The sequence below is a fragment of the Oncorhynchus kisutch genome, linkage group LG10, assembly GCF_002021735.2.
Source record: "Oncorhynchus kisutch isolate 150728-3 linkage group LG10, Okis_V2, whole genome shotgun sequence".
NCBI classification, from domain to species: domain Eukaryota; kingdom Metazoa; phylum Chordata; class Actinopteri; order Salmoniformes; family Salmonidae; genus Oncorhynchus; species Oncorhynchus kisutch.
Window position 1 is genome coordinate 62,137,059 of NC_034183.2, and position 16,443 is coordinate 62,153,501.

The 16,443-nt window shown below is 46.9% G+C and overlaps 1 protein-coding gene across 1 annotated transcript in view; it reads left to right on the plus strand.

Moving 5' to 3' along the window:
• The window catches only part of LOC109897377 (ubiquitin carboxyl-terminal hydrolase 43), a 97,054-nt gene that overhangs the window by 75,131 nt on the left and 5,480 nt on the right, over window positions 1-16,443 (plus strand). The window contains exons 9-13 of the mRNA XM_031834581.1: window positions 8,403-8,506; window positions 11,505-11,582; window positions 12,452-12,581; window positions 15,474-15,840; window positions 16,068-16,226. Of these exons, the coding sequence (XP_031690441.1) occupies window positions 8,403-8,506; window positions 11,505-11,582; window positions 12,452-12,581; window positions 15,474-15,840; window positions 16,068-16,226 (838 nt within the window). The remainder of the gene's footprint in view (window positions 1-8,402; window positions 8,507-11,504; window positions 11,583-12,451; window positions 12,582-15,473; window positions 15,841-16,067; window positions 16,227-16,443) is intronic.

Here is a 16,443-nt window from a genome sequence, read left to right on the forward strand (position 1 = left end):
AGCCATCGTAGAAATAGGAAATACCTTGCACAGCTTTGCAATATTTACAGTATTTTCAGGACTATACTGTTTCAATCCTTTCAGGACGAGTCGGTTCAGTGTTCTCCTACTTACATAATGCCTTCATCACCTATTTTTGGTTCTCTCCTCTTCACAAGAATCAGTGTTGTTGTTTATCCTGGAATCCGGCCAGCAACTCACAGGAATTCATTTGAAGGAGAGGAAATCAATTTCATTTTCTGCAAAGCACTCCAGAACATCCAATCCCAGCAGGTCTCTGAGTAAAAAAACAAATTTTTTCTCTATTTTTCAAATGCAATCGAAACAAGCATAAGGAGGGTGATTATCTTTGGGATTATTGGGTGTTTCACATCGAAATTAACCTGTGAAACTTTGGAACCAGGCAAAATATATATATTTTTATTGATTGTGTTCCTGGTAGTACCTTCCAAACTAGAACAGTTCTCAGTAAACAGTTTGTCCTGTATATCTCGCAGAGATGAGGCAAAAACTAACACAAATCTTAATGATGATTCATTTGGAAAGACCCACCCTTTCCTAGCATCCTCCAAGTTTGGTGCAGGGCCCCAAGCCTATCAAAAAGATTCAGAGGCTTTGGCCAGGAAAAATGTGGTTTGGAACTATGAACTCTCCAATGTATTGATTTGAATGCTTGGTTGCTCATCTTCTCTCTGATGGCAGTATTTCAAACGGACCCATTAGCTGTTGGTTATTTTCTCTATTTTTCTGTCTAAGCCATACAACTTTTTCGTAATCTCTTTTTGTGTTTTCTCAAACCAATCAAATCAAATGTTATTTGTCACATGTGCCGAATACAACAGGTGTAATGCTTATTTACAAGACCGTAACCAACAATGCAGTTTTAAGAAAAATAAGTGTTAAGTAAAGAATTGATAAGTAAAAAATAGAGCAGCAGTAAAATAACAGTAGCGAGGCTATATACAGGGGGTACCGGTACAGAGTCAATGTGGAGGCTATATACAGGGGGTACCGGTACAGAGTCAATGTGGAGGCTATATACAGGGGGTACCGGTACAGAGTTAATGTGGAGGCTATATACAGGGGGTACCAGTACAGAGTCAATGTGGAGGCTATATACAGGGGGTACCGGTACAGAGTCAATGTGGAGGCTATATACAGGGGGTACCGGTACAGAGTCAATGTGGAGGCTATATACAGGGGGTACCGATACAGAGTCAATGTGGAGGCTATATACAGGGGGTACCGGTACAGAGTCAATGTGGAGGCTATATACAGGGGGTACCGGTACAGAGTCAATGTGGAGGCTATATACAGGGGGTACCGATACAGAGTCAATGTGGAGGCTATATACAGGGGTACCGGTACAGAGTCAATGTGGAGGCTATATACAGGGGGTACCGGTACAGAGTCAATGTGGAGGCTATATACAGGGGGTACCGGTACAGAGTCAATGTGGAGGCTATATACAGGGGTACCGGTACAGAGTCAATGTGGAGGCTATATACAGGGGGTACCGGTACAGAGTCAATGTGGAGGCTATATACAGGGGGTACCGGTACAGAGTCAATGTGGAGGCTATATACAGGGGGTACCGGTACAGAGTCAGTGTGGAGGCTATATACAGGGGGTACCGGTACAGAGTCAATGTGGAGGCTATATACAGGGGTACCGGTACAGAGTCAATGTGGAGGCTATATACAGGGGGTACCGGTACAGAGTCAATGTGGAGGCTATATACAGGGGGTACCGGTACAGAGTCAATGTGGAGGCTATATACAGGGGGTACCGGTACAGAGTCAATGTGGAGGCTATATACAGGGGTACCGGTACAGAGTCAATGTGGAGGCTATATACAGGGGTACCGGTACAGAGTCAATGTGGAGGCTATATACAGGGGGTACCGGTACAGAGTCAATGTGGAGGCTATATACAGGGGGTACCGGTACAGAGTCAATGTGGAGGCTATATACAGGGGGTACCGGTACAGAGTCAATGTGGAGGCTATATACAGGGGGTACCGGTACAGAGTCAATGTGGAGGCTATATACAGGGGGTACCGGTACAGAGTCAATGTGGAGGCTATATACAGGGGGTACCGGTACAGAGTCAATGTGGAGGCTATATACAGGGGGTACCGGTACAGAGTCAATGTGGAGGCTATATACAGGGGGTACCGGTACAGAGTCAATGTGGAGGCTATATACAGGGGGTACCGGTACAGAGTCAATGTGGAGGCTATATACAGGGGGTACCGGTACAGAGTCAATGTGGAGGCTATATACAGGGGGTACCGGTACAGAGTCAATGTGAGGCTATATACAGGGGGGTACCGGTACAGAGTCAATGTGGAGGCTATATACAGGGGGTACCGGTACAGAGTCAATGTGGAGGCTATATACAGGGGGTACCGGTACAGAGTCAATGTGGAGGCTATATACAGGGGGTACCGGTACAGAGTCAATGTGGAGGCTATATACAGGGGGTACCGGTACAGAGTCAATGTGGAGGCTATATACAGGGGGTACCGGTACAGAGTCAATGTGGAGGCTATATACAGGGGGTACCGGTACAGAGTCAATGTGGAGGCTATATACAGGGGGTACCGGTACAGAGTCAATGTGGAGGCTATATACAGGGGGTACCGGTACAGAGTCAATGTGGAGGCTATATACAGGGGGTACCGGTACAGAGTCAATGTGGAGGCTATATACAAGGGGGTACCGGTACAGAGTCAATGTGGAGGCTATATACAGGGGGTACCGGTACAGAGTCAATGTGGAGGCTATATACAGGGGGTACCGGTACAGAGTCAATGTGGAGGCTATATACAGGGGGTACCGGTACAGAGTCAATGTGGAGGCTATAGGGGGTACCGTACAGAGTCAATGTGGAGCTATATACAGGGGGTACCGGTAGAGTCAATGTGGAGGCTATATACAGGGGGTACCGGTACAGAGTCAATGTGGAGGCTATATACAGGGGGTACCGGTACAGAGTCAATGTGGAGGCTATATACAGGGGGTACCGGTACAGAGTCAATGTGGAGGCTATATACAGGGGGTACCGGTACAGAGTCAATGTGGAGGCTATATACAGGGGGTACCGGTACAGAGTCAATGTGGAGGCTATATACAGGGGGTACCGGTACAGAGTCAATGTGGAGGCTATATACAGGGGGTACCGGTACAGAGTCAATGTGGAGGCTATATACAGGGGGTACCGGTACAGAGTCAATGTGGAGGCTATATACAGGGGGTACCGTACAGATCAATGTGGAGGCCTATAATACAGGGGGTACCGTACAGAGTCAATGTGGAGGCTATATCAGGGGGTACCGGTACAGAGTCAATGTGGAGGGCTATATACAGGGGTACCGGTACAGAGTCAATGTGGAGGCTATATACAGGGGGTACCGGTACAGAGTCAATGTGGAGGCTATATACAGGGGGTACCGTACAGAGTCAATGTGGAGGCTATATAACAGGGGGTACCGGTACAGAGTCAATGTGGAGGCTATATACAGGGGGTACCGTACAGAGTCAATGTGGAGGCTATATACAGGGGGTACCGGTACAGAGTCAATGTGGAGGCTATATACAGGGGGTACCGGTACAGAGTCAATGTGGAGGCTATATACAGGGGGTACCGGTACAGAGTCAATGTGGAGGCTATATACAGGGGGTACCGGTACAGAGTCAATGTGGAGGCTATATACAGGGGGTACCGGTACAGAGTCAATGTGGAGGCTATATACAGGGGGTACCGGTACAGAGTCAATGTGGAGGCTATATACAGGGGGGTACCGTACAGAGTCAATGTGGAGGCTATATACAGGGGGTACCGGTACAGAGTCAATGTGGAGGCTATATACAGGGGGTACCGGTACAGAGTCAATGTGGAGGCTATATACAGGGGGTACCGTACAGAGTCAATGTGGAGGCTATATACAGGGGGTACCGGTACAGAGTCAATGTGGAGGCTATATACAGGGGGTACCGGTACAGAGTCATGTGGAGGCTATATACAGGGGGTACCGGTACAGAGTCAATGTGGAGGCTATATACAGGGGGTACCGGTACAGAGTCAATGTGGAGGCTATATACAGGGGGTACCGGTACAGAGTCAATGTGGAGGCTATATACAGGGGTACCGGTACAGAGTCAATGTGGAGGCTATATACAGGGGGTACCGGTACAGAGTCAATGTGGAGGCTATATACAGGGGGTACCGGTACAGAGTCAATGTGGAGGCTATATACAGGGGGTACCGGTACAGAGTCATGTGGAGGCTATATACAGGGGTACCGGTCATCATGTGAGGCTATACAAGGGGGTACCGGTACAGAGTCAATGTGGAGGCTATATACAGGGGGTACCGGTACAGAGTCAATGTGGAGGCTATATACAGGGGGTACCGGTACAGAGTCAATGTGGAGGCTATATACAGGGGGTACCGGTACAGAGTCAATGTGGAGGCTATATACAGGGGGTACCGGTACAGAGTCAATGTGGAGGCTATATACAGGGGGTACCGGTACAGAGTCAATGTGGAGGCTATATACAGGGGGTACCGGTACAGAGTCAATGTGGAGGCTATATACAGGGGGTACCGGTACAGAGTCAATGTGGAGGCTATATACAGGGGGTACCGGTACAGAGTCATGTGGAGGCTATATACAGGGGGTACCGGTACAGAGTCAATGTGGAGGCTATATACAGGGGGTACCGGTACAGAGTCAATGTGGAGGCTATATACAGGGGGTACCGGTACAGAGTCAATGTGGAGGCTATATACAGGGGGTACCGGTACAGAGTCAATGTGGAGGCTATATACAGGGGGTACCGGTACAGAGTCAATGTGAGGCTATATACAGGGGGTACCGGTACAGAGTCAATGTGGAGGCTATATACAGGGGGTACCGGTACAGAGTCAATGTGGAGGCTATATACAGGGGGTACCGGTACAGAGTCAATGTGGAGGCTATATACAGGGGGTACCGGTACAGAGTCAATGTGGAGGCTATATACAGGGGGTACCGGTACAGAGTCAATGTGGAGGCTATATACAGGGGGTACCGGTACAGAGTCAATGTGGAGGCTATATACAGGGGGTACCGGTACAGAGTCAATGTGGAGGCTATATACAGGGGGTACCGGTACAGAGTCAATGTGGAGGCTATATACAGGGGGTACCGGTACAGAGTCAATGTGGAGGCTATATACAGGGGGTACCGGTACAGAGTCAATGTGGAGGCTATATACAGGGGGTACCGGTACAGAGTCAATGTGGAGGCTATACAGGGGGTACCGTACGAGTCAATGTGGAGGCTATATACAGGGGGTACCGGTACAGAGTCAATGTGGAGGCTATATACAGGGGGTACCGGTACAGAGTCAATGTGGAGGCTATATACAGGGGGTACCGGTACAGAGTCAATGTGGAGGCTATATACAGGGGTACCGGTACAGAGTCAATGTGGAGGCTATATACAGGGGTACCGGTACAGAGTCAATGTGGAGGCTATATACAGGGGGTACCGGTACAGAGCAATGTGGAGGCTATATACAGGGGGTACCGGTACACAGAGTCAATGTGGAGGCTATATACAGGGGGTAACCGGTACAGAGTCAATGTGGAGGCTATATACAGGGGGTACCGGTAACAGAGTCATGTGGAGGCTTATATACAGGGGGTACCGGTACAGAGTCAATGTGGAGGCTATATACAGGGGGTACCGGTACAGAGTCAATGTGGAGGCTATATACAGGGAGTACCGGTACATGAGTCAATGTGAGGCTATATACAGGGGTACCGGTACAGAGTCATGTGGAGGCTATATACAGGGGGTACCGGTTACAGAGTCAAGTGGAGGCTATATACAGGGGGTACCGTACAGAGTCAATGTGGAGGCCTAGATCATGTGAGGCTATATACAGGGGGTCCGGTACAGATTGTGGAGGCTATATACAGGGGGTACCGTACAGAGTCAATGTGGAGGCTATATACAGGGGTACCGGTACAGAGTCAATGTGGAGGCTATATACAGGGGGTACCGGTACAGAGTCAATGTGGAGGCTATATACAGGGGGTACCGTACAGAGTCAATGTGGAGGCTATATACAGGGGGTAACCGGTACAGAGTCATGTGGAGGCTATATACAGGGGGTACCGGTACAGAGTCAATGTGGAGGCTATATACAGGGGGTACCGGTACAGAGTCAATGTGGAGGCTATATACAGGGGGTACCGGTACAGAGTCAATGTGGAGGCTATATACAGGGGGTACCGGTACAGAGTCAATGTGGAGGCTATATACAGGGGGTACCGGATACAGAGTCCAATGTGGAGGCTATATACAGGGGTACCGGTACAGAGTCAATGTGGAGGCTATATACAGGGGGTACCGGTACAGAGTCAATGTGGAGGCTTATACAGGGGGTACCGGTACAGAGTCAATGTGGAGGCTATATACAGGGGTACCTGTACAGATCAATGTGAGGCTATATACAGGGGGTACCGGTACAGAGTGTGGAGGCTATATACAGGGGGTACCGGTACAGAGTCAATGTGGAGGCTATATACAGGGGGTACCGGTACAGAGTCAATGTGGAGGCTATATACAGGGGTACCGGTACAGAGTCAATGTGGAGGCTATATACAGGGGGTACCGGTACAGAGTCAATGTGGAGGCTATATACAGGGGGTACCGTACAGAGTCAATGTGGAGGCTATATACAGGGGTACCGGTACAGAGTCAATGTGGAGGCTATATACAGGGGGTACCGGTACAGAGTCAATGTGGAGGCTATATACAGGGGGTACCGGTACAGAGTCAATGTGGAGGCTATATACAGGGGGTACCGGTACAGAGTCAATGTGGAGGCTATATACAGGGGGTACCGGTACAGAGTCAATGTGGAGGCTATATACAGGGGGTACCGGTACAGAGTCAATGTGGAGGCTATATACAGGGGGTACCGGTACAGAGTCAGTGTGGAGGCTATATACAGGGGGTACCGGTACAGAGTCAATGTGGAGGCTATATACAGGGGGTACCGGTACAGAGTCAATGTGGAGGCTATATACAGGGGGTACCGGTACAGAGTCAATGTGGAGGCTATATACCGGGGGTACCGGTACAGAGTCAATGTGGAGGCTATATACAGGGGGTACCGGTACAGAGTCAATGTGGAGGCTATATACAGGGGGTACCGGTACAGAGTCAATGTGGAGGCTATATACAGGGGGTACCGGTACAGAGTCAATGTGGAGGCTATATACAGGGGGTACCGGTACAGAGTCAATGTGGAGGCTATATACAGGGGGTACCGGTACAGAGTCAATGTGGAGGCTATATACAGGGGGTACCAGGTACAGAGTTACCGTACAGAAGTCAATGTGGAGGCTATATACAGGGGTACCAGTACAGAGTCAATGTGGAGGCCTATACTACAGGGGGTACGGTCACAGAGTCAATGTGGAGGCTATATACAGGGGTACCAGTACAGAGTCCATGTGGAGGCTAATATACAGGGGGTACCGGTACAGAGTCAACTGTGGAGGCTATATACAGGGGGTACCGGTACAGAGTCATGTGGAGGCTATATACAGGGGGTACCAGTACAGAGTCAATGTGGAGGCTATATACAGGGGGTACCAGTACAGAGTCAATGTGGAGGCTATATACAGGGGGTACCGGTACATAGTCAATGTGGAGGCTATATACAGGGGGTACCGATACAAAGTCAATGTGGAGGCTATATACAGGGGGTACGATCAAAGTCAATGTGGAGGCTATATACAGGGGGTACCGGTACAGAGTCAATGTGCGGGGGCACAGGTTAGTCGAGGTAATTGAGGTAATAGGAACATGTAGGTAGAGTTAAAGTGACTATGCATAGATAATAAACAGAGAGTAGCAGCAGTGTAAAAGAGGGGGAGGGACAAAGCAAGTAGTCTGTGTAGCCATTTGATTAGCTGTTAAGGAGTCTTATGGCTTGGGGGTAGAAGCTGTTAAGAAGCCTTTTGGACCTAGACTTGCCGTGCGGTTTTGACCGTAACAAACAGTGCCAATTCGAATAATATTATTGCTGGGGGATGTTGCCTTTACAAATCATTATTCAACCTCCACATCAGATGATAGGGCACTTTTTACTGACTACAAACCTTGATCTGTCCTGTGCAGACAGGATTTTAGAGGGTATTGCATTCATCAAATTAGGATTCAAAGAACTGTGCTATCAATCACCATATGCAAGTCCACCAAGACCAGTGGGATCCCTGATTATACTGTACACTCATAGTTGTACATTACTCTAGTCCCTGCTCCTAACTCCAGTGGCAACGCCAATATTGATTCATTCAATAATCATCATTTTTCACCTGTGGTCGTCTTGCAGAATGCCAGAGTGCTGTTTAAGATCCGTGTGGTGGCAGGATCAGCGTCCTACAGCTACCTCTCCCCCCAGGATGGACGGCCGCTCTACCACCCAGCAGTGAACAGGTGAGACAGACAGCCTCTGCAGGCCACATACTGTAGCTAGCTAAGCGTCTGCGTGTCAGACAGTTAGGTAGTGAGATGAGAAGGTAAGGCCGCGAACAGGCGCTTCATCAAGCTCAAGTGAAGCAGTAGAGGTGTTCAAGCAAGTCTTCTAAGCATTTCAAGAGTAACGTGTCAAAACCACAGTTTCTTCCCTCTACATTTAGTATGGGTAGTTCTTTACTGAGAGGCAGTCCATACTGTGTTGTGGATTATGTAATGCCCATTTCTTACAGCAGTGAAATATGCAGCCATTTTGTAAGGTTCCTTTTCAGGAGAGGGTGCCTAATGGTTTACATTCTGTGGAAGCTAATTGCTATTTTAAAGGGTGCTTTATTAAGGCAGAATTCCTCAAGTTGCTTAGAAATGTCCATTCGTCCATTTGAATGGTTGCTGGGGGGCGTGGTGCTTTTAAAGTGCATGTGTGCACAGTATTCAGAACACTTCTATTTGATGATGGTGATACAAGACCCATTCATGTATTGATATTTCAGTAATATTGCTGCACCGGTGCCCCTAAAAGGTTTATGTGATTCTTATTTTTTAACCTTCAACAACACCATCAGTGAAAACATTTAGCATTTCAATCAATAGCTTTCCCTTACTTTGGAAAATAAAGTGATAGGAAGGAACATTCTTCTTCCAGCATATAGTTTGTCTGCTATCCCACTTCGCTCCTTTGACCAGTATAGATGCATTTATCCTGTTGCTATTTTGTGGGTGTCCATAGCCAGCCTTCATCACGGGCAGGGCTGTGTAGAGTCATAACAGTAGCTGTGATGGTGGTAAATGAAAGCATCTATAGCCTGTGGAGAGATACATGTACTGTCTCTACAGATCTGAAATCTCCGGGGCTCATACTGAGAGGCAACCCGCAGCCATGAAGATCACTGTGTAAGAAATTCTGTTTCAAGTGTTCGCTTGAAGTGTTCAGCTGGCTTTGATTGACTCTCAGCCCAGAATATAATGTAGTTTACCTGAAGGACCCCCAGAGCACAAGATTTATACAGTCATAGACATTGTGATAGTGAACTTACTATTCTACTCTCTGCCAAGAAAACTGTAGACAATCTTGCCAGCTGCTCTGAGAGATATTTCTGAATTCAAATACTGTATAATTGAGTCCTTTTGAGACTGGATGGATCTCTCGAGGCCATTATAAAAGCACAACTGTCACAGACGTTTTGAGTCAAGAAAACACGCTCCATTGTAGTAGAGACTGAAAAATAAATTGTTTATCTGTATTGTCCCCATTCCACCTCTTCTACTGCTCATGAATAACTAGCATTAAGGGAAATCCCCAATTAATCTGTCACAAATTGTTTAAAATCCCACCTACCATTTATTTCCTATTTAAAACTGACCTGATTAGTGGAGCTGGGTTTCTGGTGGGGCTCTATCACACCAAGAATAGCCTCATTCATTGCTTCAGCTGTTAGGGTTTGGTAAAGCACATAAAACTAGACTTTTACATTAAATCAATCTGATTCATAACATGCTTTAGGAAAGGAAAGGGAAAGGACCCCAACATGATGATATCCAATGCTGTCCGGGTTTCAAGGGGCCTACAGTAGCGTTAACACAGACTCTGAATGAAAAGATCATGTTTAACTACTTTCTTGACCTGCCGAAGATCCAACTCGGATCAAAAGGTCATCTTTATTGTGCGTCTGATTAAATCACCATGGGAGCATACCAGATTTGCGGGCATTCCTTTTTTCTTCAACTACTTTCTTACCATCGACTGTGCTTTAATCATATGTTGTTGTGTGAATAGTTTGTGGATATTCTGTTTATTCAGCCTCTGAAAACACACTTCTGAAAGCACTTTCTACAAATCCATGATCTGATCCTTGTTTTGAATCCCAGTGTGGTGGATGTTTAATTGTAAGGTCCTGCTGACACCTAGTGGCTGTACAGAGTCTATAAATACATGCAGCTGCACAAAGGCCCTCTCTGAAAAGGTCTCTATGCTGCATTTCCAATGGGGATTTACTCCAGTGTTTTACCCAAAAGGCTCAGACTTTTCTGTTTCCATCTACGTGGGCTGGCACCTATGTCTCACGAGGCCATGGCTCTGCTCTGACTTGGAGCCACGGCAAAGCCCTGGGTACTTTTCAGCTGGCATTTACATGATGGCTAATTCTCTGAACTTTAACACCTTCTCGCAAAACAACATTATTCTTGAATGATGCAGAGCTTGATGATTCTGCTCGCAAATAAGTCTTTAGTGCCACACTCCTAATGGAAACACAACAACGCTAGAGTTTACATCAGAGGTCCCCAAACTGGTTTGCCCCGCGACCCTATTTTGATATTAACATTTTTTTGTGACCCCACCATGTAAAAAGAAAAGTGATGAAATCAACGGCCAATGTTTACTTATTTAATTGGGCTATGACAATCTATTACAAATCAGTCTGATAATACTTTTGACAGTAATCATTTTCTATGATCAATCATTGATGATGTTCTTTTCCCCTGATTTAGTGCCTGATCTTGTCCACTCTGTTCTAATAAGGCTTGTGGGCATTGTAGAGGGAAACAGACACACATGTGAAGGGGTCATAATATTTTGTATCTTAAACCGTTCAAAGGATAGAGCCACATTTGTAGGAAGAAAACAGAAACCTGTCTGTTTATTACAACCACATCTAGCGGCTAGCGGAGGTTACTGACATAACCCCAGTTCTATGAACCAAGCAGGATTTTTCCCCCAGAGTTTCTCTTGTGACCCTATCTTCAAATCTGGAGACCCCACATGGGGTTGCAACCCCTAGTTTGGGAAACACTGGCCTACTTTAACATAAAACACTGGTGGCCCACTGGTGAGGAGGGTAAGACTCAATGGAAAAGCACCATAACAAAATGTACATACCACCTGAATAATAGATGGACAGTAGGGGATTATGCTGAAGTTTTACCTTGCTAATCTGATGACCTTTGACCCTTTTGTTCCCAGAGCTCTTAATCTCTGTGGCTCAGGAGGACCGCCCCATGTGAAGCTCATCATCGAGTGGGAACACAGAATCAAAGACTGGTCAGTCAATCTCAGTGACAGTCTAAAACTTTCTAGCCCTGAATTATTGTAGACTGTAATCATAAAACAGTATGTATGCTGCTGCACATGCCTTATTTTATTAATGCCTGGCAGCCTCTTTCTCTCTCTGTGCATGTTCCCAACTCTCTCTCTCTCTCTCTCTCTCTCTCTCTCTCTCTCTCTCTCTCTCTCTCTGTCTCTGTCTCTCTCTCTCTCTCTCTCTCTCTCTCTCTGTCTCTCTCTCTCTCTGTCTCTCTCTCTCTCTCTCTGTCTCTCTCCCTGTCTCTCTCCCTGTCTCTCTCCCTGTCTGTCTGTCTGTCTGTCTGTCGCTACAGCATACAATGACATTCTAGACGATTCTGTGCTTCCAACTTTGTGGCAACAGTTTGGGAAAGCATGACAATGACCCCGTGCACAAAGCAAGGACCATACAGAAATAGTTTGTCGAGGTCGGTGTGGAAAAACTTGACTGGCCTGCACAGAACCCTGACCTCAACCCCATCGAACACCTTTGGGATGAATTGGAACGCCAACTGCGATCCAGGCCTAATTGCCCAATATCAGTGCCCGACCTCACTAATGCTCTTGTGGCTGAATGGAAGCAAGTCCCCACAATAATGTTCCAACATCATCAGTTAAGTTCACTGTGATAATGAATAAGGGTTGTCCTAACTATACTGTCTGTCTGTCTGTCTGTCTGTCTGTCTGTCTGTCTGTCTGTCTGTCTGTCTGTCTGTCTGTCTGTCTGTCTGTCTGTCTGTCTGTCTGTCTGTCTGTCTGTCTGTCTGTCTGTCTGTCTGTCTGCCTCTCTCTCTCTCTCTCTGTCTGTCTGTCTGTCTGCCTGCCTGTCTGCGGTCGGTCTCCTGCAGCCTGTTTGGGAACATCCAGGAGGAGGTGGTGAAGGATGCTGAGAGTGTGAGAGGCCAGCATCAGCAGCACGTCCAGCAGCACAATTGTACCCTGGACGAGTGCTTTCAGCTCTACACTAAAGAGGAACAGGTACATTATCTCCTACGGTCAGGCAACAACCACTGCTGATTACAATCTGTTGTCTCACTATAGTTTACAGAGGTGTCAAACTCATTCCACGGAGGGCCTTGTGTCTGCTGGTTTTTGTTTTTTCCTTTCAATTAAACCCTAGACAACCAGGTGAGTTGAGTCCCTTACTAATTAGTGACCTTAATTCATCAATCAAGTCCAAGGAAGCAGCGTAAACCCGCAGACACTCGGCCCTCAGTGGAATGAGTTTGACATGTGTCATAGAACCTTATGTACCGAACCCACTGACTGAATGACTGACGAGGAGCAAGGAAATCCTTCCTACCTGTGATTTTCATTATATACTGTATTTTTGTTTATAAGGGAGACTGCCTCTAGTTTTAAACGGTCCTTTAAGGGAAATTCATCCAAATTGCTAATTCATTAATCATATGCTACCTTAAAAATAAGATGCACATTTATTATTTGGGTGAACAATCCCTTTAAGGACATCATTATGGAATCCATAATGCTTCTTACAGACCCCCCAGTGTTATAAGATGCAACGTCAACAGTAACATCAAAGGATGTGAATGCTGTGGCATGATGCCAAGAACAAAATCTGCCTTCAGTCGAATCAATCAAGATGACCTGAGGTGGAATTCATCTTTCCAATTGGGCTCTTATTTTCCTGTCCGTGGAGTGTTGGTATTCTATTAGAGCTGTGAATATGGACTGTGTTTCTGCTGGGAACTGTATGCTCTCGCTTAACTGGATCTACACCCAGATCGGTGTCTAAACGACTTATGAATCAGAATACTTCCTTCCCTTCAAATGGTTGATTGATCTTCCTGCTCCCAGTTATACTGTACTACAATATAGTGTTTACAGTCATGCCCCATCGCTATGCCCCTACACATCTCTTTATATGAAGAGGTTGTTTCAGGGATTGTTTTGAATATCCAAATCAGATCAAATGTTGTTTGTCACATGAGCTGAATACAACAGGTGTAGACCTTACAGTGAAATGCTTACTTACAAGCCCTTAACCAACCATGCAGTTTTAAGAAAAATACCTTTAAAAAGTAAGAAATAATATTAAGAAATAATTAAAGAGCAGCAGTAAAATAACAATAGCAAGGCTATATACAGGGGGGTACCGGTACTATCAGGTATCAAGGTAAGACCCAAGTGCAGACTGTGTGAAGGGGCAGGCAAACGACAGGTCAAGGCAGGCAGGGGTCGATAATCCGGAGTAGGAGCAAAGGTACTGGACGGCAGGCAGGGTCAGGGACAGGCAGAGTGGTCAGGCGGGCGAGTACAGCGTCAGGACAGGGAAGGGTCAAAAACCAGGAGGACGAGAAAAAGAGTGGCTGGGAAAAGACAGGAGCTGACAGGAACAAACGCTGGTAAGCTTGACAAACAAGACCAACTGGCACAGACAGACAGAAAACACAGGTATAAATACCCAGAGGATAAGTGTAAGGTGGGCGACACCTGGAGGGGGTGGAGACAAGCACAAGGACAGGTGAAACAGATCAGGGCGTGACAGGTACAGAGTCGATGTGCAGGGGGCACCGGTTAGTTGAGGTAATATGTACATGTAGGTAGAGTTATTGAAGTGACTATGCATAGATAATAACAGAGAATAGCAGCAGTGTAAAAGAGGGGGGGCAATGCAAATAGTCTGGGTAGCCATTTGATTAGATGTCCAGGAGTCTTATGGTCTGGGGCTAAAAGGTGTTTAGAAGCCTCTTGGACTTAGACTTGGAGCTCCGGTACCGCTTGCCGTGCGGTAGCAGAGAGAACAGTCTATGACTAGGGTGGCTTTTTAGGGCCTTCCTCTGTCACCGCCTGGTATAGAGGTCCTGGGTGGCAGGAAACTTGGCCCCGGTGATGTACTGGGCCATACGCACTACCCTCTGTAGTGCCTTACGGTCAGAGGCCGAGCAGTTGATATACCATGCAGTGATGCAACCCGTCAGGATGCTCTCGATGGTGCAGAACCTTTTGAGGATCTGAGGACCCATGCCAAATCTTTTCAGTTTCCTGAGGGGGAATAGGTTTTGTCGTGCCCTCTTCACGACTGTCTTGGGGTGCTTGGACCATGTTAGTTAGGTAATAGAGGTGTACATGAATTTCAAAGCCTGTAATTTGGTTTATGTAATACGTTTATAAAGTTGACATGTGTGATAGATGTCCAGAACATGTCCTCCTCAAGAGCCTTCTCTTAGTTTCTTCCTGAGCATTGTTTGAGTCCTATGTCTGTTTCTGATAGCAGTGAATCATTTCCCATTGCCATTCATGAGGCAAATAACTAGGCTTTCTTTAGCTCCATTTGTGACCAGATTAGTATCCTCAACTGAACATGAAGATTATTGGATACAGCTGCCTCCATCTCCTTCCTCCACTCTTCTTCATGCACACTAATCAGAGGGATTAGAGTGCCGGAGGCGGTCGCCCCAGCAACAGGTTGTGAAAGTGACTGAAAAATGTGGCTTCACATACTGTTCTGATGAAACAGACACGGTCTCATGCACAGAGCTATCACTGAAGACAACCGCGACCTGTATCAGACCACGTTTCATGTCTAAAACATTGTCCACCAGCTTCAAACTGCTGGAAAAACAATATTGTTGCTTATTGAAAATATATTTCATAGCGATTTAGATGGTACAATGTCTCTCTCTTTCTCTATTTCTCTCTCTCCCTGTTTCTCTCTCTGTTTCTCTGTCTCTCTCTCTCTCTCTGTTTCCCTGTCACTCTCTTTCTCTCTTTCTCTCTCGCCCTCTCTCTCTCTCTCTCTCTCTCTCTCTCTCTCTCTCTCTCTCTCTTTCTCTCTTTCTCTCTCGCCCTCTCTCTCTCTCTCTCTCTCTCTCTCTCTCTCTCTCTCTCTCTCTCTCTTTCTGCCAGCTGGCTCCAGACGATGCATGGAAATGTCCCCACTGTAAGCAGCTGCAACAGGGCATGGTAAAAATGAGCCTGTGGACGCTGCCTGACATCCTCATCCTCCACCTGAAGCGCTTCCGGCAGGTGGGCGAGCGCCGCAACAAGCTGGCCACGCTGGTGCGCTTCCCCCTGGACGGCCTAGACATGGCACCCCATGTGGTGAAGAGGAGTCAGAGCACCCGGCTGCCCCCCCACGGTCCTCTGCTCCCTGGCCCCCTGCACCCGGCTTGGAAACAGCCCTGCCCACCCGACGTGGCCCCTCCAGACTTCCTATATGACCTTTATGCCGTGTGTAACCACCACGGAGGCATGCATGGGGGACATTACACAGGTTTGTATGGAGGGACTGTCTGGCTGTCATGTTCACATCCTGTAAATGTTCTATGAAATATCAATATAATAATAATTCAATATCTCATTGAAAGTGGTCTTAATCAGCAAGGTGTCTTGAAGTGAGATCCAGTCCAAAAACGTGTTTGATGATGATGATAAAGATAAAGACATGGTGGTGGTTTCTTCAGTCTGTATGTAAGTACCGGTGTCTGTGTCTCTGTGCAGCGTTCTGCAGGAACTCATTGGACGCCCAGTGGTATGGGTATGATGACAGCAGTGCAGAGCCAGTCACAGAGGGGGAGGTGTGCACACGGGGAGCCTACATCCTCTTCTACCAGAGACGCAACACCATCCCTCCATGGTCAGCCAGCTCCTCTCTCAGAGGTGAGCCTTGTTGACAAGTCCTTTAATTAAGCCACGGTCTGCAATTTGTCCTGCAGTTCTATTGTGTCATTTCAATAGATGATATATACCAATTGGTTCTGGAAGAATACTGACCTTTAGTAAGTCCATGTAATGGAAATAAGGCTTCTGAAATCCATTATTGGTGAAATGATGGCTTTCGTTGCCCAATAATGAATGGCACTACACTGACAGCATC